This window comes from Phasianus colchicus, chromosome 27 (genome assembly GCF_987193195.1).
Source record: "Phasianus colchicus chromosome 27, bPhaCol1.hap1.1, whole genome shotgun sequence".
NCBI lineage: Eukaryota > Metazoa > Chordata > Aves > Galliformes > Phasianidae > Phasianus > Phasianus colchicus.
Window position 1 is genome coordinate 4029251 of NC_143462.1, and position 23449 is coordinate 4052699.

The 23449-nt window shown below is 55.0% G+C and overlaps 1 protein-coding gene and 1 long non-coding RNA gene across 5 annotated transcripts; one reads left to right on the plus strand and one right to left on the minus strand.

Annotated features, from left to right (window-relative positions):
* The first annotated feature begins 9736 nt into the window (after nucleotides 1–9736).
* On the plus strand, nucleotides 9737–14716 carry LOC149914820 (uncharacterized). 4 transcript variants are annotated; one of them, XR_016460087.1, is made up of 3 exons: nucleotides 9737–10080; nucleotides 11978–12414; nucleotides 14581–14716. It is a non-coding gene; the product is annotated as an uncharacterized LOC149914820 (long non-coding RNA). The 4 variants fall into 4 exon arrangements; XR_016460084.1 differs by having other exon boundaries at nucleotides 12112–12414; XR_016460085.1 differs by lacking the exon at nucleotides 14581–14716 and adding an exon at nucleotides 14273–14403 and having other exon boundaries at nucleotides 12112–12414.
* DOK2 (docking protein 2) lies at nucleotides 14608–22333 on the minus strand. Its single transcript, XM_031602236.2, has 5 exons — nucleotides 22175–22333; nucleotides 19900–20181; nucleotides 17787–17883; nucleotides 17388–17566; nucleotides 14608–16686 (listed from the first exon to the last, which is right to left on the minus strand). The coding sequence occupies exons 1-5, from the start codon at nucleotides 22256–22258 to the stop codon at nucleotides 15958–15960; spliced, it is 1371 nt and encodes a 456-aa protein (XP_031458096.2). The 5' UTR covers nucleotides 22259–22333; the 3' UTR covers nucleotides 14608–15957.
* Nucleotides 22334–23449: the final 1116 nt, after the last annotated feature.

Consider the following 23449-nt stretch of genomic DNA (forward strand, 5'->3'; position numbering starts at 1 on the left):
TTGTGTTTGGAAAGCAAACAAACTCATTATGCTGCAGCACAGAGCAAATGGAATGACAGCACAACGTCACCAAAAGGCCCCATCCCGGTGTCCCCTCCCACGGCCAGGACGGTTACATCCATGCATTGCCTCCTGCATGCCATGGGCTGCACCGTGTGCTCTGCTCCTTTTTTGCTCCAAAGCTCCAGGATTTTCCCATTCAGGGCAGGGGATGCAGACCCAGAAGTGCACGGATCACCGGGATGCACACGGGGAAAAGCTGCACCAATCATCACAAAACTCCCCTTGGCTTTCTGCAGGGGCAGCACTTTGTCTCCATCCTCCTCCCAACATCGGGGTGCCCTGAAAGAACAGATCCAAGGGCTGAACCACAGCATGGCACCGTCACCCCTCTCTCCCTTTGGGAATCTCCTTAGGGATCCTATTTGCAGGGCTGCTGACAGCAGCTGCTCGTAGCCACTGGCTATGGGAGTCCTTGCTGCACCCCGACGCTGATGGACCCCGACAGCTCCATGCACACACGAGCTATTTTTTCCCTTGCTGCTGTTTCCAGAGCTGATTCTCCCTCTTTAACCTCTGCCAGGGAAAACTTATCCCTCCCTCGTCCCCTATTTGGGAGCAGAGCTGCAGGGGTTGGGAGCAACGCATGGCAAAGCCGTCCACAAAATCCGAGCCCTTTGTGGATCAGGGGACCCTGCAAAGCTGGTTTCTGTGTGCAAACGGCATTTTGTTCCCTCTGCGCCAGGATGGAGGGGAGAGTGCAGGAAAAAGAAATGGGGTTTTGCAGATGGATGTGGGGGAGAGCAGGGGGGTGAGGTTACAGTGTCACAGCATCAGGCAACAATGACATCAGGTTTCACTAAAAGCTCCCCCCCACACACACACTGGTGCTGGGGGATGAGATTTCCATCTCCTCGCTGGATGCAGGGAGGGGTAATTGCCATGGATTGTGTTGGGGCAGGGAGTGCTTGAGTGGATCTGACATAATCAAATGAAGCTTCCCGTGCCTTCGCTGTTAGCAGGACGGGGCCCTTTGGCAGGAAGCAGCATTACATTCCTATAGATCAACGCCATGGTGGGGAGGGGGCGAGCCCTGCAGAGGGGCGAGGGGGGCTCTGAGTGACCTCACTGCACCATGCAACGTGCTGGGGGGGTGAGCAAAGCAGCAGCAGGTGTCCAGACAGCAGCAGTGATGCACTGCAAACCCATGCAATTGAGGGAGGGATGCAGACCCCCTATGGAGTAGCATCATCCCCAGCCTGGACAAGAGATGCACACAGCCACGCAATGATCCCTGCCACGTCCCCACATCCCTTGATTCCTTTTATTGTCTGCTTTGCACTCTGAGCCCTGCTTGCTGTGTCAGCACCGTATTTATAGCTGCTCTGCTCCCGGCCCGACGGCAGCGCATCCCTTCCCCATCTGATCCCTACCTGCAGGCAGCACCAGGTGCCCAACTCCATCCCTCCCCCCTGGAACAGCACCACATCTAGCAGAACATTCAGGGGAACGTTTCTCACTCAGCAGATCCACCCTCTGTACCCCCACCCCGAGCTGGGGCTGCAAGCAGTGTTTGCAGGGTGCAAATTCCTGCAAAGAGCAAAGGGAACGCTGCGAATAATCAAAGCCCTCTGTGAGCTGCAGATCCTGCCAGCACAGGGCGAGCATCCCGTGGGAAAGGCATTGCAAAGCCCCATCACAAAACCCAGCCCTGTGCCTGCCAGAAAACTTCCCTTTCCCCACCCCAACCCCCCAAATCCCTCCTCATTTTTTGTTTATAAGTCAAATGCCAATAGCGAAATACAAATCAGCTGTGAAGGCAGAGAGTTTTCCCCTCTGAAATGTTCAGAGCTGCTCTGCATCCCAAGCTCCAGCTGCAAAGCGCATCCCCATGCATGCACTGCAGGAATGCTTTGCACTGAGGCATTCACACTGCATGCTGCATGCATCCTGCCCTGCCTTTGGACTGGAGGAATGCAGCAGGATGGATTTGGGAAGCCAGACAAACTGTTGCATGGAGTTTGCAGTGGAGCAAATCAGCTCAGCAAAGTGCTGATCCCCACAGCCTGCTTTTGCAGTGGTGTTTGGGTGCTGCAGCACCACTTGCAGTGCTGGGAGTGCTGAGATCTGCTGAGCAAAGCCAGGGACAGCCCTAATTGAGCTCCCCAAGCACAAATTGGATGTGTCCAGCTTGGAAACCAGGCGGCTCCCAAGTTTCTCCCATGCATACTGTATCTTCATTAGGCAGTACTGCTGCCAATTAGCTCAGGGCCTCTCATTAGCACTACTCGACCTGCCAGGAGCTGCAAGGACCAAAAGCTGGTGTGGCTCCTCCAAATCCCATTGCAATGGGCTGGTGGGGAGCATCCCTCTTTGCAGCTTGATTTCCCTTCCCAGCTTGAAGGGAGCTCTTTTTTTTCCCCCTAAATGAGCCCTGCCTGCTCTCACCACCTGACCCAGTGCTATTTGTCCCCTGCTGTCCCCTCAGCCCCCATGCAAGGGCAGCAGCAGAGCCCCGGATGGGCAGAGCAGCAGTGGGAGATGTGGATGCAGTTGACTTGCTCTGGGTAATATCTCCTGATTATTTGGCTGCCGCATGCTGAGGCTGCGGAGTAATCGAATTAGGCAAATATTATGGGGAAGAAATGGGCAGATAAGTAGCTTAAAGTGATCGAAATGACCTGGAGGTGGCCATGCAAATGGTCTGGATAATATCCTGTAATAACCCCAGCCAGGCAGCTGCTGGGAGATGGGATTCCAGTAATAGGGCGGCTGGGGGGGGCTGATGGGAGTGAGCTGGGGGGGCAGAGCAGGATAACCCCCATTCCCCTGCATGGGGGCACAGGCAGCATCATCCAGGCTGAGATGCAGTGGGTTGTGCTGCAAGGTCAGGGTCAGGGTTGGGGTTGGGGTCAGGGTTGGGGTTGGGGTCGGGGTGCTTCTCTTTGCCCCCCAGGGATGATAAGTAGAGTCAGGCTCAACCCAACACCCCTCATTCCCAGCCTGGTACCCCCAGGGCAGAGAGGATCAGCCAGGGACAGGACACACTGATACAGAATTGATATGGGATTGAGAGGGGATTGATAAGGGATTGATATGGAATGGATATGGGGCTGATATGGAATTGTTGCATGATCAAGATGGGATTGATAGGGGGTTGATATGAGATTGATACAGAAGTGATATAGGATTGATACGGGATTGATACAGAATTGATACGGGATTGATACAGAATTGATACAGGATTGACATGAGATTGATACGGGATTGATATGGGATTGGAATGGGATTGATACAGGATCAATACGGGATTGCTTCGGGATTGATATAGGATTGATACAGAATTGATCTGGGGTTGATGTGGACTTGATACGGGATTGATACAGGATTAAAACAGGATTGATGTGGGACGCCTGGGAGCTGCAGAGCCCAGCGCCATCCCAAAGCAATGCAGGATCACAGCGGGTGAAAATGGGGTGAAAATCCCCTAAGTGCATCCCAATGGGGCTGAGGGCTGTGCAGAAGGTAGCTCCCATCCCTTCCCATCCCCTCCTGTCCCCCCATGCAGGTCGGGGAGCAGCAGCCACAAAAGCAGAGGATAAAAATGGGGCTGTGGTGCCAGATGAGGAAAGCAGCAGAGCTGTCAGCATTGAGCCTTCCTGGGAAGGACGGAGGGGAAGGGAAGGGGAATGGGGATGGGAAAGGAGCTCACTGGCGGGGCCCTGAGTTCTGCTCCGGGTTTCTGCATGCAGGAATAATGAGAGTTAATGAAGGGGCTTCATTGCAGTGGGGTCAGGTGGTGTTTTCCCATCAGAGGAAGCAAAACATGCTGGATACCCGAAGCCACGCGCGCTATAAAAGCACCACCCCAAATTGAGTTCCCCCATAGCAAAGGCATAAATGATGTATAATCCACTCTGCTCGGGGAAGCAGCTCCTGAAAGAGATTGAGTCTGACAGCCCAATAAATGTCAGCTCTGACGGCCCTGGCTCCGAGATGAATCCTCCAAACTTTAATTGGAGACACGATGCTCCCATTACCCAGCGCAGCAAACCCCACCTCCCCGTTTCTCCATTGATAAAATTAACGGCCCTATGGCTCTCAGTGATGGCAAGTGGGTGGGGGGTGGGGGGCTGAGGGGGGAGCAGGGGGAACCCCAAGACTCAGAGCATGCTTAGTGAGGCTGTCTGCTTCCTCGGGGAGGGAGAGGAAGAGGAGAGAGGGGAGGAAAAGGAGGAAGAGGAGCAGAGGGAGGAGGGAGAAGATGAGGATGATGAGGAGGGAGAGGAGGATGAGGAGGATGAGGAGGGAGAGAAGGGTGAGGAGGGAGAGGAGGAGGAAGAGGAGGGAGAAGAAAATGAGGAGGAAGAGGATGGAGAAGAAGATGAGGAGGAATAGGGGGGAGAGGAGGATGAGGAGGATGAGGAGAAATAGAGGGAGAAAAGGGTGAAGAGGGAGAGGAGGGAGAAGAAAATGAGGATGATGAGGAGGGAGAGGAGGATGAGGAGGAATAGGAGGGAGAGGAGGATGAGGAGGATGAGGAGGAAGGAGAGGAGGGGGAAGATGAGGAGGATGAGGAGGAATAGGAGGGAGAGGAGGATGAGGAGGATGAGGAGGATGAGGAGGAAGGAGAGGAGGGGGAAGATGAGGAGGATGAGGAGGGAGAGGAGGATGAGGAGGAATAGGAGGGAGAGAAGGGTGAGAAGGGAGAGGAGGAAGGAGAGGAGGGAGAAAATGAGGATGATGAGGAGGGAGAGGAGGGAGAAGAAGATGAAGAGGGTGATCTGCCCATTGGAACCACGTGATCTTTGGCACCAAAGCACCTGGGAACATGGGAGATGTTGGCATCACCTGGCTGAGATAACATGGAAATAGCCAAATAACCACACAGCAATGAGTTGAGCTGGGGTTGCGTGGGGCTCTTCATGCCCGATCCCAAATATTCCCAATCGCGGATACAGCAATTAAAAAAAAAAAAGCACACAAAGAAATCCAAGAGAGCTCCTTTTAATCATCCGCCACCCTCAGACCGTCTGCCAAGAGGAGCACAGGATGAACTTCCAGCTGATGAGCAGTGGTTGCCTTCATTTCCAAACAGCTGCTGTGATTAATTGCACAGAGGAGACGCGTTTCTCCTTTCGGTGCTGATGAAGCTTTGGGGTGCGGGGTCGCATTGCAAACGCTGCTCCCAGATGCACGGCCACGTCGGTGCTTTTGCACAGCAGGGATGCACCAGCAGACTGGTGATTTGCACGGCGGGGACGCACGGCCACACTGGTGCTTTTGCACGGCACGGATGCTTTGGGCACACCAGTATTTTTGCACAGCAGAGATGCACAACCATGCTGGTGCTTTGCACGGCAGGAACGAAGAGTCACACTGGTGCTTTTGCACAGCAGGGATGCACAACCATGCTGGTGCTTTGCACAAGAGGGATGAATGGTCACAGCAGTGCCTTTGCATGGTAGGAATGCACAGCAGGGATGCACGACCACACTGGTGCTTTTGCACAGCAGGGATGCACAGCAGGGATGCACGACCACACTGGTGCTTTTGCACAGCAGGGTGCAAAGCAGGGATGCACATCAGGGATGCACAACCACACTGGTGCTTTTGCACAGCATGGATGCACGACTGTGCTGATGCTTTGCACGAGAGGGATGAATGGTCACAGCAGTGCCTTTGCATGGTAGGAATGCACAGCAGGGATGCATGACCACACTGGTGCTTTTGCACAGCAGGGATGCACGACCACACTGGTGCTTTTGCACAGCAGGGATGCACAACCGTGCTGATGCTTTTGCACAAGAGGGATGAATGGTCACAGCAGTGTCTTTGCATGGTAGGAATGCACAGCAGGGATGCACGACCACACTGGTGCTTTTGCACAGCAGGGATCGACAGCCATGCAGAACAGTGGAGAGGCTGAAGGGACACGGTGGCATCCTGGCCCCCAGCATGGTCTGCAAGGACACCACGTGTCCCCAAGCTGGCTGTGCAGCAGTGCTCAGGAGCCACCGTGCTGCTGGAGGCTGCAGGCTGCACGGTGCACGCACAAAGAATCCACCAGCAGCAAAACAGAGAGAGGAACCCTGGCTTTTTGAGGCCATTAATGAACCCACAGCACTTTCTGAAAGAGTCCCCGTGCTTACTGCAAAGCTCTGGCCCCGCTCCAGACACAGTAATTACATTCTGCCTCTAAGATCTCCCCTGAATTTGTGATCAGGACGGGAGAGAGTATCAGCGGGGCAAGGATGAGGGAACACCAAGTGGGTGCTTGGGTGCTGGGGGGGGGGGATTGGGGACGCTGGGAGGTTTGGGGATGCTGAAGGGCTGCTGGGATGCTGGGTGGGGGGCGGGTGGGATACTGGGTGAGGGGTTGGGATGCTGAGAGCTATCAGGATGCTGTCCCTTCTCCCTGCCCTGAGCCCCAATCTGCCCTTTACCCCACAGCTCAGGATGCTCCATAGGGATAAATCCTCCTGGAAAGAGACACAGGACCCCAACCCGGGGGGGGGGGGGGGATATGGCACCGTCCCCCACAGCCACCCCTGCTCAGCATGCGGAGCCGTGCCTCCAGTGACAGGTTGATGCAAGATGACTTATATAATGCGCGTGGAACCCGAGTCAGCAGTAATGAGACGCTGGTGAAATCTTGCACCGATCTGTGTCAGCCCCCTAATCGCCGGCGACAGCTGGGCTCTGCAGCTGCTTGGGGATGATAATATTAATGTCAGGAAGCATCAAGAGAAGGATGTGCCTTTCAAAGGGGGGATTACACTCCTCGTGGAAGAAAAGGAAACAGCCCTCAGCTTTGCTGCTGGATCCCGGGGGTTGGCAGGAGATGGGGGGGGGGAGGATCCAGGGTTTGCACCAGCGGGGTGAGAGGAGAGGTGGTGTGAGCACTGCTGCACGTGCAGTGCTGTGCGTTCCATTGCCTGCTCCTGAGTCACCTTGCATCCCATCCCCTGCTCCTGCCCCATCCTGCATCCCCCCTCCTGCCTTCCCAGGGCTCAGAACCAAACACAGGTGCAGCACGGATGCTCCCTTTGTAGCTCAAGCTGCTCTTCTCCCCCCTCTCTGGGTGCTGCTGCCAATCCAGAATTTATTAGCATGCAATCTGCTCTCATCTGGGACACTGCTGAGGGGGGAGCTGACAAGCGAGTGCAAACAAACAAACACACCAACTACAAAGCAAAGGAGCAGGGATGCTGTGGATCCTGACAGGAGCAGCTCTGAAAGATCCCAATTTTCTGGAGGCTTGACATGGATTCCCTTTAGGAGCTGCTTTGGGGCTGGGTGAGCTCAGAAACAGCAGCCACACAGCAGCTCGGAGTAGCTGGGGCTGATGAGATGGGGTTAATTAAGGGGAGGGGGCTGCAATAGGGCTCTGCTGGGTAGGCAAGGCAAGGCAAGGCAAGGCAAAGCAAAGCAAGCATAGGGAAAAAGCTCTTATTTTGTTCTTCTTCTGCATTAAGTGGAAGCAATGGTTGCAATTAAGGTTGCAATGCAATGCTGTGCAGGTTGCAATACTGTGCAGGTTGCAATGCAGTGCTGTGCAGGTAGCAATGCAATGCTGTGCAGGTTGCAATGCTGTGCAGGTTGCGATGCTGTGCAGGTTGCAATGCAATGCTGTGCAGGTACAATGCTGTGCAGGTTGTAATGCTGTGCAGGTTGCAATGCAATGCTGTGCAGGTACAATGCTGTGCAGGTAGCAATGCAATGCTGTGCAGTTGCAATGCAGCTTGTAACCTGCCCTGAAGTTCTTACTGTTAATCCATCCCCCCTTGTCAACTTTCAACTTTGCTTTTTGCTGTTTGCGTGCAAAGTCTGCATGCAATGCATGCTCCTGCATTTGGGCAGCAGGCAGAGGACTGCTTGGATAGGCTGTGAGCGTGGTGCTGGGGTGTGTAGGAAGCAGGAGTGGAGCAGCTGGAGCAGGACTGAAGCAATGGGAGGGAAAGTCCCCATGGGAGGGATTTAGGGATTAATAACTGAGAAAGCAAATTGTTCAGTAACCCTGGAATTTGCTGACAGGACCAAACTGGGGAGCAGTGAGACCAAAGGAGCAAAGGTCATAAAGTGCAGAAGGGGCCGGAGATGGTGGCTGATGGGGCTTTGGGGTTTGGGAAATGGGAGATGGCTGCAATAATGTGCATGAGGTTACGGTGGGGTGAGCTGCAGGAGCACCATGCTAATGGGGCGAAAAGCAATCAGGGGCTTTGGTAATGGGGCTGAAGGAGGAAGGAGTGCTGACCTGCGGGTGCTGTGTGCTCTCTCAGCCCTGTGATGCTCTGCGACAGCGTGGAGCCAAAGGAGGTTATTGGGGTGGGAGGAAGCATTCGTTCAACCTGGGGATCACATGGGGCTGAGTGATGCGCCACAATGGGGTGAGCACCTCGTGGTTGGGATCCTCCCTGGGCAGCCCTGTCCTTGTGTGCAGTGAGAGGGGCTCTGTGCAAAGCCTCCTGTGTGGGTCTGAGTGCAGACGTGGGGGTGGGAGGAGGATGGGCAGCTCGGGAAGCATTGCACAGCAGCAGAGCCAAAGAAGCTGCGTTAATTCAAAGCAGAACAGAGTCTGGGGTGCTCAGAACTCGTGGAAGAGTGGATCTGTGGCTCAGTAATGGGCTCTAACTCAGTTAGCTCTGATGCTGGTGCACAGACTCAACTTCATTTTAAACCTCTTCCCAGCAGATGCTCTGCTGTGCAGTACAGGTGGTGTTTGCGCTGCTCCCCAGTTTGCCCAGTGTTGGGTGTGGGACGTGGCACAGTGAGCTGGGGGATGAAATGAGCACTGAGGTCATGAAGATATCTGCAGTCCCGAGATCTCTACAACAGGGATTTGCTTTGTCTCCATTGCAACACTCCTATGGCATCCATGGTATGGATGGGGCTGTGAATCCCTGCACTGCATTTGTTGCATTGCTTTGCAGTGGGTGAGAGTTGGGGCTGCATTGCATTCCAATGCAGTGCTTTGCACTGGGATAAGGTTGGGCTTGCATTGCATTCCACTGCATTGCTTTGCACTGGGTGAAAGTTAGGGTTGCATTGCAGTCTGTTGCATTGCAGTGTGTTGCATTGCTTTGCACTGGGTTGAGGTCGAGGTTGCATTGCATTCCAATGCATTGCTTTGCACTGGGTGAAGGTTAGGGTTGCATTGCAGTCTCTTGCACTGCAGCGTGTTGCATTGCTTTGCACTGGGATAAGGTTAAGGTTGCATTGCATTCCACTGCACTGCTTTGCACTGGTTGAAGGTTAGAGTTGCATTGCAATCTGTTGTATTGCTTTGCACTGGTTAAGGTTGCACTGCATTCCACTGCATTGCTTTGCACTGCATTAGGGTTGGGGCTGCACTGCAGTCTGTTGCGTTGCTTTGCTTTGCAGTGGGTTAGGGTTGGGGTTGCATTCCATTGCACTGCTTTGGGTTGCACTGAATTGCATTGCATTGCACAGGGGCTATGGGAGCTGGCTTTGGGGCAGAGAGCTGAGCCTCCTCCCTAGCAGTGAACCCACACCTCTGCCCATGCACAAAGCTGAGGCAGCCACAGGTTTTAATTAAAATTAACCGCTGGACGCAATTATTCAGCCATCAGGTAGCGGCCCTGCAGAAGGGCATGGAATTAAGACCTGAACATTTCTCCCTCCCTTACAATGCTCATGGCCTGCCTGGGGGCACAGAGCCCCCCTGGGGGTCCCCTCACCCCCCTGCCCTTCCTGCAATGCTGCAGTTCCCACCGCTGCCTGCCCCAGAGCTGGGATGCATCCCTCAATCCCAGCGCTTTCATCAGCCCAACTCCTCATTAAGCTGCTCACCCCCACTGCAGCAATTACTCCTATTTATAACTGCCTGCCCTCGCGGAGCCCCTGGCTGCCCTCCCTTTTTCCCCCCCCCTGCTGCTCTCACTGACACAGAGCTATTTTTACCCCTTTCCTCCCAGAGATGCTCCTCTCCCAATTCTGGGTGTGGGATTTTGAGCAGCTCCGTTGTCACCAGCACCCCTAAGGCCACTGTCACAGCCTTGCTGTGTCCCCATGGATGTGGCAATGACACACAGGGGGGGGTCGGGGAGACCTGCCCAGGTGAGTTCCCAACGATGGGAGGAAATAGAGCCACCCTTTGTTTTGCTACCTGCAGCTTTGGATGGAAACGCTGCTCTGAGCTCTGCCTTAATGCCTCTCTGTGCCATTCCTCTGTGAGTTCAGCTCTGCTTCTCCCCGTGGCTGCAATGTGTGTGTGAAAGGGTTTGTGGGTGGGTCAGGTTTGTGCAAACCCTCTGCCAGGGTGTGGGAGGAAAAGGGGCATCGTTGATTCCCTCCAACATCAATCCTGCATGGCTTTCTGCTCATGAGAGCCTTCACCATCCCTCCCCATAGGACCACCAGCATCCCTATTGGGTAACCAGCATCCTTCCCCATAGGATCACATGCATCCCGCCCCATAGAACCACCAGAAACCCTATAGGATCCCAGCATCTCTCCCATAAGACCACCAGCACCCTTACGGTGTCACCATCTTTCCTCTCCATAGGAACACCAGCATCCCTATGGGGTAACCAGCATATGTCCCCATAGGACTGTCAGCATCCCTCCCTATAGGACCACCAGAAACCCTATAGGATCCCAGCATCCCTCCCTTGAGAGCACCAACATGCCTATGGGGTCACCAGCATACATCCTCATAGGACCACCAGCATCCCTTCCCATGGGACCACCAGAAACCCTATAGGATCCCAGCATCCCTCCCATAAGACCACCAGCATCCCTATGGAGTAACCAACATAAATCCCCATAGAACCACCAGTATCCCACCCCATAGGGCTGCCAGCATCCCCATAGGACCACCAGCATCCCTGCCCTGCATGCAGCAGTGCCTGCAGGCTGCCAGCTGCCACGCACAGGGATTTTTGGCCACGGCTGCTGCCTGTGACCCCTCACCACGCTGCTCACCCCCCTCTCCCCATCCCCGCATGGTGCAGTGGCAGAGCTGCACATTACTCATTCCCACAGCACGTCGAAGCCATCTGGATGGCGTTGGCCCTTCTGCCACACGGCGGAGGATTGTTAACACAAAGCATATGCTTTGTTTGAAATTAACAATAATTTGAGGCTCTCACCAGCTGCTGGTAATTGGCTCCCCTTTCGCTGCCGTAACCGAGAGCAGCGGGGTGGAAATGCAGCCACTTCCCAGCTCCTGTTGTAATGAGATCAGTGCACGCCCCTGGGAAAGGTGGGCCTGGTGTAGGGGGCAGTGTGACACGGGTGGGACGTGGCTTTCCATGAGCAGCTCCATGCATCAGAGCTGCAGGGTCTTCTGTGCATCCTGTGCTCCGAGCATCAGGGTCACCGGGCAACGCCGTGCAGCAGCAGGGTGGGCTCTGCAAGAAAGGGGCTTTGCAAAGGGCATTGCATCTGAACAGCGTTGCACCTGCACAGCATTGCTACTGAACAGCATTGCACCTGCATAGCATTGCATCTGCACAGTGTTGCATCTGACCAGCATTGCACCTGCACAGCATTGCACCTGCAGAGAATTGCATCTGCACAGCATTGCATCTGCACAATGTTGCATCTGAATAGCATTGCACCTGCACAGCATTGCATCTGAACAACATTGCACCTGCAGAGAATTGCATCTGCATAGCATTGCACCTGCACAGTGTTTCATCTGAACAGCATTGCACCTGCAGAGAATTGCATCTGCACAACATTGCATCTGCACAGTGCTGCATCTGCACAGCATTGCATCTGCACAGCACTGCACCTGCAGAGAATTGCATCTGCACAGCATTGCATCTGCACAGTGTTGCATCTGAACAGCATTGCATCTGCACAGCATTGCACCTGCACAGCATTGCATCTGCACAGCATTGCACCTGCACAGCACTGCATCCGAACAACACAAAGCCTGCACAACATTGCATCTGCACAGCGTTGCATCTGAATAGCATTGCACCTATAAAGCGTTGCACCTTCACAGCACTGCATCTGAACAGAGCAGTACCTGCACAGCATCGCACCTGCACGGCTCTGCATCTGAACAGCACTGCGCCTGCATTGCACCGCACCTGCACAGCGTTGTACCTGCACAATAATGGCATTGCACTTGCACAGAAGGAGAGGGAAACAAAGTGACTCTGGGATCCGGACCTGCTGCTCACAGAGTCCGTAGGGCTGTGCTCACACCGTTTGCCCACATCCCACTGAAATCCCACGGGATCGATGAGGGTCGGCTGGGTGCAGCGCCCCGAGGCCATGGGATCGATGAGGAGTGAAGGAAATGCGGCCAAGGACGCGCGGTTTTACAGCTTCCTCCCCAAGAACGGCCGTGCTTTATGGACTGCTGGTAATTGCCAATTAATTGCGCTGCAGCCGAGGGCAGGAAAGCAGCCCGCATCCTCCGTACTGGGTGGGCAGGTGAGAACAACCTCCTTTTTCCCAACCTTTTCTCCATGCAACCCCTCCAGTGATGTCTCAAGCCACCAAAAAGTGCTTAAACCCCCCCAAAACCCACCTGGCCCCCCACTTCCCCCCCCACACACACACACCTTGCATCCCTTTTCCTATTTCCCATCCCATGCGTGTGCCCATGAGACAGCGGACAGAACCCAGACCCCACCATTAAGCAATTTTTATGAATGAAGGGCTCTGCCCCGCCCTACCCAGGGGCTGACTGACATAAATCCCAGCACTGATTAGGGGTTTGTCAATTAGCACCTCTAATGCTGCCCCATAATTGTATTAGGGACTCTGCGGCGCGACGCTAATGCAGTTTGCAGCTGCACTGTGGCGCCTGGGATTCAGGCAGTGCTGCAGACAGAGAGCAGCCCTAATGTGGGGAGATGGCCATGGGGAGAGTGGGGGGGGTATGGGGTGGGGGTGGGTTGGCGTTGGGTTGGGTTGGGTTGGGGTTTGGGTTCAGTTGGGCTTGGGGTTGGGTTGGAGTTGGGTTGGTGTTGCGGTTGGGTTGGGGTTTCAGTTGGGATGGGGTTGGGATGGGGTTTTGGTGGGATTGGTGTTGGGTTGGGTTGGAGCTGAGTTGAGATTGGGATTGGGTTGGGGTTGGGTTGGGATTTGGATCTCAGTTGGTTGGGTTGGGTTGGGGTTTCAGTTGGGTTGGTTTTGGGGTTGGGTTGGGGGTTTTGGTGGGATTGGCATTGGTGTTGGGTTGGAGTTGAGTTGGGGTTGGGATTGGTGTTGGTGTTGGGTTGGGATTTTGATCTCAGTTGGTTGGGTTAGGTTGGGGTTTCAGTTGGGTTGGGATTGGGATGGGGTTTGGTTGGATTGGTGTTGGGTTGGGGTTGGGATGGGGTTTTGACTGGCTTAGGGTTGGATTGGGTTGGGGTTGGGTTGGGTTGGGGTTGGGGTTTGGGTCTGAGTTTTGATTTGAGCTGTTTGGGTTTAGATTTGGCATTGAGCTCTGATTTGTGTTCTTTGGGTTTGAGATTCAATTTGAGTTATTTGAGTCTGGATTTGGATTTAGGTTTGGCTTTGGGTTTGGATTTGAGTTGGGATTTGAGTTTTGATTTATTAGGGTTTGGATTTGGGTTATTTGGGTTTGGATTTGAGTTTGGGTTTGTGTTATTTGGGTTTGAGTTTTGATTTGAGTTACTTAGATCTGGACTTGGGTTTGGGTTTGGGTTTGGGTTTGGGTTTAGATTTAGGTTTGGGTTTGGGCTTAGGTTGGGTTTGAGTTTGGTTTTGAGTTTGGCTTTGGATTTAGGTTTGGTTTTGGCTTTAAGGTTGTGATTTATTTGAGTTTGGGTTTGGATGTGGCTTTGTGTTATTTGGATTTGGATTTGAGTTTAGGATTGGATATGGGCTGGAGCTATTTGGGTCTGGGTTTGGCTTTGGATTTGGGCTTGCATTTATATTTGGGTTTGGATTTGGATTTGGCTTTGGGTTTTGGTTATTTGGGTTTGACTTTGGATTCGGGTTTGAGTTTGCCCTCCCCTTTGGGGTGGGGCATTGCTGGAGGCAGCAACCCTTAAATCTCTGACCAAATCTCTGCTGTGATTAGCTGTGCTCCTAAATGATTTATAATCAGCATAACACAATAACGACAACGACTCCCTAATCAGATTACACCTCTCCATTTGTCTGGGGCTTTGTGCTCTAATCTCTTCCCCCCTCTCTCTGCCATCGATTTGTGTTTTCTCATCTCACGCTCAACACACTCCCATGCTGAGCACTGCAAAGGGGTTTTCCAGCCTTTTCATCCCACTTTTCTGGGCTTTCCATCCCAGCTCACATCTCATTTTCCACCCAAAAAAAGGGAACGAGGAACCTGTTGAGGTGGGAATCCGACCACCCCGTGCTCAACCCCTGTGCAAAGTGATTAGCGGCTCCCTCGTTAGCCCAGAGCAGCGCAAATCCCATTACTCCCATAGGATATCAGAGTCCAAAGGTGTTACCACTCCTTCACTTAACGAAGAAAAATCACGGCCGGAGGCAACGCAGTGGGATTGCAGCGGGGAGGAGAGGACTGTGTTAACATCCATTAATAATAAATAACCGCCATAATGAGCTCTAATTAATTTGGTCACACGTTAGGGATCGTTTCTTTCTTTTTTAAACTTGTAGGATTTTCTGTGCCGGAGCATCCCTGCGCCCTGGCTGTTCCCAGCCCCTTCCATTCAACGTGTGATAGATGGATTGATACGCAGCTTTAATCAGTGTAATATATAAAGCACTTAATTTGCCTTATTAAAAGTCTGCACTTTGGATTTTCAGGCTTCAGGAAATTAACTCAAGCACCTAACCATTTATTTGATTGAGAGAGAGCATAAATAATTCATGGCTTTTGCTTTGCCTTGGGTGGAAAAGCTGTGGGGTGATGGGGAACTTTCCCCAGCACCGGGACACAGCAGCTCTGGTTGGGGACCAACTTGTATGGTGTGCAAAGTGCATCCCTGCAGTGTGCACAGCCTGCAAGCCGTGTGCAACGTGCAGTGTGCAACGCCAGAGCTGTGCACTGCTGCCACTACGGCGTGGGATGTGAGTGCTTGAGGCTGTGCTTTGCCAGCTGGTCCTTATGGTGCGGGATGTGCATCTTTGGGATGTGCATCAGCATCCAGAACTTACAGTAAGGATCTGCATCCCTGGGATGTGCATCAGCATCCAGAACTTACAGTAAGGGATGTGCATCCCTGGGATGTGCATCAGCATCCAGCCTTTATGGTGTGGGATGTGCATCCCTGGGATGTGCATCAGCATCCAGAACTTACAGTGAGGGATGTGCATCCCTGGGATGTGCATCAGCATCCAGCCTTTATGGTGTGGGATGTGCATCCCTGGGATGTGCATCAGCATCCAGAACTTACAGTGAGGGATGTGCATCCCTGGGATGTGCATCAGCATCCAGCCCTTACAGTAAGGGATGTGCATCAGCATCCAGCCCTTATGGTGTGGGATGTGCATCCCTGGGACGTGCATCAGCATCCAGCCCTTATGGTGTGGGATGTGCATCCCTGGGACGTGCATCAGCATCCAGCCCTTACAGTAAGAGATGTGCATCCCTGGGACGTGCATCAGCATCCAGCCCTTACAGTAAGGGATCTGCAACCCTGGGATGTGCATCAGCATCCAGCCCTTACGGTGCAGGCTGTGCATCCCTGCAATGTTCACCACCACCCAGCTCTTTAGAGTTGAGAGATGTGCATCCCTGCGACGCGCATCAGCATCCAGCCCTTACAGTAAGAGATGTGCATCCCTGGGATGTTCACCCCCGCCCAGCTCTTTGATGGATGTGCACCCCTGGCTCCGTGCTTCCCCACTCCACCTTTATGGTGTGGGGCACGCACCCTTTGGGACCACGCTTAGCCGGGCTCTGGGGCGCACCGTGCTCCGCTCTGAGTCCGGCGGTGCCGATCCCACAGCGCGGGCGCGCAGTGCCCTCCAGCGGCCGCAGCTGTCCAGATGTGCACCGCTGGCGATGGGGGCCGAGCACCCCGTGCCCTCTCACTGCTTGTTCCTCTTCTTGGCCAACTGAAAGACCACGTTGTCGTATTCGGTGTCCCCGAACCACTCCTTGCCCTGCCGCAGCGGGACGGCTCTCTTGGGAACGGCGTAGTCGTCCCGCTGTGGGTTGTAGGGATATTTGTGCCCTGCAGGTTCCTCGGGGGCAGCCTGCAGCCTCCACGCTTCGCCCTTCACCACCTGGGGCTCATCGTAGACGGTGTGGGGGCACACACCCTCAGGCTCATCGTAGATGTGCTCCGGTTTAGCGCGGGGACGAGGCAATGGAGGATGCCCACCTGACTCTTGTATGCTGTCATACAGCGGATCCGGCGCATCAGCGGGGCCCTGGAGGATGCTCCCGAATTTTCCAACCATCAGCGACTTGGCGATGGTATCGAAGGGAACGGCGTACTCCAATTCACCCACAGCATCCTTCCTCACGCCCTTCTCCGGAGCTTTGGGCACGGCTGATGGGGTGGTGTGGATCAAAGGGCCGCAGGGTTCGGTGTAGATGCTCTTTGCACGGTGCTCCTCGTGCTCCTGAGCCCGCTCGGGGAGCTGGGTTTGTTGGCGTGGCCGTGTGCCCTCGTCCCCAGGGCCGCCCCGTTCCCGTTGCAGGGCGATGGCCGATTCGATCACCTGGAAGATCTCGTTGCCTTGTCTGGTCTCAAACTCAAAGTTCCCTTCGCCGGAGGCGCAACGCCGGCCAGCCTCGAAGGAGAAAGTCACCTGGAGGAGGGGAACGGCATCATCTCTCCAGGGAAAGAGAGAGGTGGAGCTTGGGGACATGGATGGTGGGCATGGTGGGGATGGGTTGATTGGATTTGGTGACCTCAGTGGTCTTTTCTAACCTCAGTGATTCTGTGGGGATGGTGGTGATGGGTCAACAGTTGGATGTGATGATCCTAGAGGTTTTTTCAAACCTTAATGACCCTATGGGCACGGTGGGGATGGATCAACAGTTGGCTTGATTAATTTAGTGGTCTTTTCCAACCTTAATGACCTTAGCAGTCTTTTCCAACCTTAATGACACTATGGGCACAGAGGGGATGGGTCAATAGTTGAACTGATGACCTCAGTGTTTTTTTCCAACCTTAATGAACTCTATGGGCATGGTAAGCATGGGTCAACAGTTGAATTGATGACCTTAGTGGTCTTTTCCAACCTTAATGACCTTAATGGTCTTTTCCAACCTTAACGACCCTATGGGCATGGTAGGGATGGGTCAACAGTTGATGACTTTAGTGGTCTTTTCCAATCTTAATGACCTTAGCAGTCTTTTCCAATCTTAATGACCCTATGGGCACGGTTGGGATGGGTCAACAGTTGAATTGATGACCTTAGTGGTCTTTTCCAAGCCCAATCATTTTACAATTCTATGATTTCCAGTCCTCCTCCCTCACAATCCCACCCTCTGAGCATCCCCATACCTTGTCCCTCCCGAAGCGCCGCAGGAAGCGGTATGGCCAGCTGTAAAGGACATCCCTGCTCTGCACATCCCGCAGTTCCAAGGCTTCCTCACCCGCCCGCAGCACGAAGCGGCCCCGCAGGCAGCAGCGCTCCGAGGACTCGGTGGCCCTCAGCATCACCTCGAAGTCGTGCTCCATGCCTGGGGATGGGAGGAGGAGGGGATGTTTGCACCGTGCTGCAGCTCTCAGCCCCGGAGAGGAAGCTGTGTCTGGCTGATAAAGGCGAAAGCCGCAGTGAAACCCAGCCCAGCCTAACCACAGTGCAGGAAAAGCACTCGAAGGCCATTTCTGCAAGTTGTGCTGCCTGCAGGACGCTGCTCACCCACAAACGCGGCCCCCTCCCCACACCCAGACACTCGCCTTTGTGGGAGCTGTACAGGGAGTTTTCAGCCATGGAGAATTCGCTGTCGGAGCTCAGCTCTCTGTCCTTCCCCACTCCCTGCTCCTCCTGGCTCCTCTGCAAGGAAAGAGTAAGGGCTGAGCCATGGCTCCCACACTGCTGTTATCCCACCCATCTATACCCCAAAGGGACCCAACAGACCTCACAACCCGGTCCATGGGCATCCCCCTGCCCATGGAAACCCTGTACCCATGGCATCCCATAACCTATAGCATCCCATCCATCCATATCCCAATTTGATCCAATCCACCCTACAGCCCAGTTATCCCATCCATACCCTGCATGGATCCATCTCCCATATCTTACTTATCCCATCCAACCATACCCTAAATTGACCCAACCATATCCCAAACGGATCCATCCATACCCCCAATGGACCCAACAATACCCCAAATGGACCCAGCATCCCCATGCCAAGGTTATCCTATCCATCCATACCCCAAATGGACCCAACCATATTCCAAATGGACCCAGCATCCCCAAGCCAAGGTTATCCCATCCATCCATACCCCAAATGGACCCATCCATACCCCAAATGGATCCACGCCAAGGTTATCCCATCCACCCATACCCCAAATGGACCCATCCATACCCCAAATGGACCCATGCCAAGGTTATCCCATCCATCCATACCCCAAATGGACCCAGCATCCCCAAGCCAAGGTTATCCCATTCATCCATACCCCAAATTGACTCACCCATAATCCAAATGGACGCACCCATACCTCAAATGGACCCAGCATCCCCCATACCAAGGTTATTCCATCCACCCCCCAAATGGACCCAGCATCCCCATGCCAAGGTTATCCCATCCATCCATACCCCAAATGGATCCAACCAAACCCTAAATGGATTCATCTATACCCCAAATGGACCCAGCATCCCCATGCCAAGGTTATCCCATCCATCCATACCCCAAATGGACCCAACCATCCCCCCAATTGGACCCAGCATCCCCAAGCCAAGGTTATCTCACTCATCCATACCCCAGATTGACCCACCCATAATCCAAATGGACGCACCCATACCCCAAATGGACCCAGCATCCCCCATGCCAAGGTTATCCCATCCATCCATACCCCAAATGGACCCAACCATACCCCAAATGGACCCATCCATACCCCAAATGGACCCATGCCAAGGTTATCCCATCCACCCATACCCCAAATGGACCCATCCATACCCCAAATGGACCCATGCCAAGGTTATCCCATCCATCCATACCCCAAATGGACCCAGCATCCCCAAGCCAAGGTTATCCCACTCATTCATACCCCAAATTGACCCACCCATAATCCAAATGGACGCACCCATACCTCAAATGGACCCAGCATCCCCCATGCCAAGGTTATTCCATCCACCCCCCAAATGGACCCAGCATCCCTAAGCCAAGGTAATCCCATCCATCCATACCCCCAGTGGACCCAACCATCCCCCAAATGGACCCAGCATCCCCATGCCAAGGTTATCCCATCCATCCATACCCCAAATGGATCCAACCAAACCCTAAATGGATTCATCCATACTCCAAATGGACCCAGCATCCCCAAGCCAAGGTTATCCCATCCATCCATACCCCAAATGGACCCAACCATACCCCAAATGGACCCAGCATCCCCAAGCCAAGGTTATCCCACTCATCCATACCCCAGATTGACCCACCCATAATCCAAATGGACGCACCCATACCTCAAATGGACCCAGCATCCCCCATACCAAGGTTATTCCATCCACCCCCCAAATGGACCCAGCATCCCCATGCCAAGGTTATCCCATCCATCCATACCCCCAGTGGACCCAACCATCCCCCAAATGGACCCAGCATCCCCAAGCCAAGGTTATCCCATCCATCCATACCCCAAATGGATCCAACCAAACCCTAAATGGATTCATCCATACTCCAAATGGACCCAGCATCCCCAAGCCAAGGTTATCCCATCCATCCATACGCCCAAACGGACCCAGCATCCCCCATACCACGCTTATCCCACCCATCCATCCCCCAAATGGATCCATCACCCCCAACACCCCCGATTATCCCACCCGCCCATCCTCACATCCCCCAGCTCTCACCGGGAACGCCAGCTGGCACAGCCTCCTCACCCACCCCTCCGCCTCGCCGCCCTCGGCCGCCAGCAGGTACCGCTTCTCGGTGGTCTCCAGCAGGAATGGGGCCGTGGCTTTGGGGCAGCCCGCCTCGCCGCCCGCCTCGGCCACGTGCACGCAGTCGCTCAGCTTCACCAGGCGCCGGCTGCTCTCGCCCTTCCGCGGTTTGTCGGCGCTTTCGAAGAGCTCCAGGCGGGCGGTGGAGCAGGGGGTTTCCCGGTACAGAACGCCCCAATACTTTTTCCATTTCTGACGTGGCACGAAGCAGCAAAAGGAGAAGGGGAGGCAGGGTTAGCAGCGCTGCTTTCGCCCTTGCAGGGAATTTCATCCCCGTGAGTTACTGTTTGCGATTGGTGCAAAATGCTCCGTGATCCGGGATCCCACATGGCCCCTGGGGGACTGGGCAGGATGGGGAAAGCATCTCCAAGCCCAAGCACAGCATAAGGGAGACGTGATCCCTGTGCTGCAAAGGGGAACTGAAAGCTGCTCAGCATCACCCAGCCTGGGGGGGATGTGGGGGAACCATCTCCATGCCATGGAAACCCCTTATCCATGGCATCTCCTTACCCATGGCACTCCCTTACCCATGGCACCCCCTAACCTATGGCATCCCCCTGCCCATAGAAACCCCTTACCCATGGCATCCCCTAACCTATGGCATCCCCCTGCCCATGAAAACCCTTTACCCATAGCACCCCCTAACATATGGCATCCCCCTGCCCATAGAAACCCCTTACCTATGGCACCCCCTAACATATGGCATCCCCCTGCCCATGGAAACCCCTTATCCATGGCACCCCCTAACCTATGGCATCCCCCTGCCCATAGAAAGCCCTTACCCATGGCATCCCCTAACATATGACATCCCCCTGCCCATGGAAACCCCTTACCCATGGCACCCCCTAACATATGGCATCCCCCTGCCCATAGAAAGCCCTTACCCATGGCACCCCCTAACATATGGCATCCCCCTGCCCATAGAAACCCCTTACCCATGGCATCCCCTAACCTATGGCATCCCCCTGCCCATGAAAACCCTTTACCCATAGCACCCCCTAACATATGGCATCCCCCTGCCCATAGAAACCCCTTACCTATGGCACCCCCTAACATATGGCATCCCCCTGCCCATGGAAACCCCTTATCCATGGCACCCCCTAACCTATGGCATCCCCCTGCCCATAGAAAGCCCTTACCCATGGCATCCCCTAACATATGACATCCCCCTGCCCATGGAAACCCCTTACCCATGGCACCCCCTAACATATGGCATCCCCCTGCCCATAGAAAGCCCTTACCCATGGCACCCCCTAACATATGGCATCCCCCTGCCCATAGAAAGCCCTTACCCATGGCATCCCCTAACCTATGGCATCCCCCTGCCCATAGAAACCCCTTACCCATGGCACCCCCTAACATATGGCATCCCCCTGCCCATGGAAACCCTTTACCCATGGCATCCCCTAATATATGGCATCTCCCTACCCATGGAAACCCCGTATCCATGGCACTCCCTGCCCATTGCATCCCTCTTCTCATTGCATCCCCCTGCCCATGGCACCCCCTTACTCTTGGCATCCACTTATCCATGGCATTCCCCTGCCCACTGCACCCTTATTCTCATTCCATCCCCCTACCCATGGCATCCCCCTGCAATCCTTGCCCCCCAAAATGCTTCCAGCTCCCCATTTACCCCCCTGTTCCTAAAACCATCACCCTCAGAGCAATCCCTGACTCACGCCCTCTTAGCAGGCAGAGAAGTTCATTGCATTTTGCACGGGAGGTGCGCAGTTTTTGCACCAAAACTCACCTCCTGCAGGGCTCCAAAAGGAACCCGTGGGGCCCAGCAGCCGAATTGCTGCACCTTTCATCAGGGCCAAGCTCCAACCCCACCCCATTTGCTCTGCAGCCCCCACATCCTGCTGGGTGCTCATCCTCCCCACCCAGCATGATGAATGACTCCTTCCTCCTTGCACAAGAGCAGCCAGACACCGTCACTGAACCGCAGAGCTCTCTAAAGCAACAGTGCATGGGGGTTGCATGGCTTTGTGCCTAACCCCATCCCCCTGTGCCGAGCTGCAGAGGTGCTCTGGTTGCACTGCATCTCTTCACGCTGCATCCCAGCACCGAATCCTCCAGCTCAAGGATGCTCGGGGTGCTGCACATCCCACTGCCGTTGCTTACAGCCCCCCTGCTGCCCCCCAAAGCCTTAGCAGGAAGCCCCCTCTTGCTGCACCCTCACCTTGCCGAAGGTCTGCTGCAGCTGCAGGTGCAGCACGCCCTGTTTCACCACCGCCTCCTCCATCCTGCAGCCCAGAGCATCCATCTGTGCTGCCCCTCTGTCAACTCAACGTCCCCACTGCCCCGTCTGCACCGACACCACGTGATGTGTGGTTGGGTGCTGCTGTTTCCTCCCCATGCTCCGCTTCCTGCCTTCGTGCTGTTACCATAAAGGGCAGCCGGGTGCACAGCTGCATGCGGGGCCCTGAGAAGCTGCTGGGGTGGGAATGGGGACCTGAAAAATGGGGGGAGGGTGCTGAGGTTGGGGTGGGTGGGAGCACGTGGTTCATCTGCAGCGTGAGGCTGCTGCTCATCCTGGTGCACGGCATGGGGTGGAGGTGGGCGTGGGGGGGTTGGGGGGGTTGGGGTGGGTCTGTAGCATTGCTGCTCACGGTGCATGGGGGAAATGCAGCCCTACGTGCGTGGACAGCACGGCGTCTGTCAGCACGTGCAGGGAATGAAGCCCTCTGGGTGTGCAGGAGGAGAACGCATCCCTCGGTGCATGCAAAGCGTAGCACCTGCTGGTGCATGAAGAGCATTACGTTGCGTGCAGGGGGTGCATTGTTCAGTGCACGCAAAGCACCGCATCGGTTAGCGCACGCAGGAAGCGCGCACATCACTGCACGCGTTGCAGCTCAGCGCTCAGCGCACGCACGGGATTCGCTGGTGCTTGCAGGGAGCGCGTTGTAGGTGCATGAAAAGCACGTGCTGCATGCAGAGGAATCCCCCGATGCGTGCAGGAAACGCGTCCGTTGGTGCACGCGGAGCACCGCAGCCCTTCAGCGCATGCAGGGAACGCAGAGATGCACCCCGAGGCGCAGCTCCGCAGCCCTTCGCCATTTCACCCTCGGGCCACGCGGGGGCAGCATCCCATGCACAGAACATCCGCGGGGAGGGAGACAACGAGGCCGGCTTACGCCCGGCAAAAACCCGCTCCGTGCTTTGCGGAGGAATTTGGGGACGGCGGGGGGGGGGTGGGAGCACCGGGGGCACGGCGAGCACGGGAGCAGCGCACGGGGACGAAAAGGGTGCGCGGCCCCTTTAAGAGCGATGTCAACAAAGCGCGCCCCTCCCTCCACGGCGCCGCCGGCGTCGTGACGTCACTCGGTCGCAGCGGGCGCCGCGCTGTTCCCGCGGGGGCTGAGGCGGGTGGGCGTGGCCTGAGCGAGTGGGCGTGAGCTAAGCGGGTGGGCGTGGCCAAGAGGGCGGCAGTTGTCAAATGGGTGGGCGAGGTCAA

Bases quoted from the DNA above. Each gene is read 5' to 3' on its own strand.
- DOK2 (XM_031602236.2), bottom strand. From the start codon at position 22,258: ATGGATGCTCTGGGCTGCAGGATGGAGGAGGCGGTGGTGAAACAGGGC. The intron at 17,884-19,899 runs GTGAGAGCTGGG...CTTTCCTTGCAG, and splicing joins TGTGCCAGCTGGCGTTCCCG to AGGAGCCAGGAGGAGCAGGG. The intron at 16,687-17,387 runs GTATGGGGATGC...CCCCTCCTCCAG, and splicing joins GGCGCTTCGGGAGGGACAAG to GTGACTTTCTCCTTCGAGGC.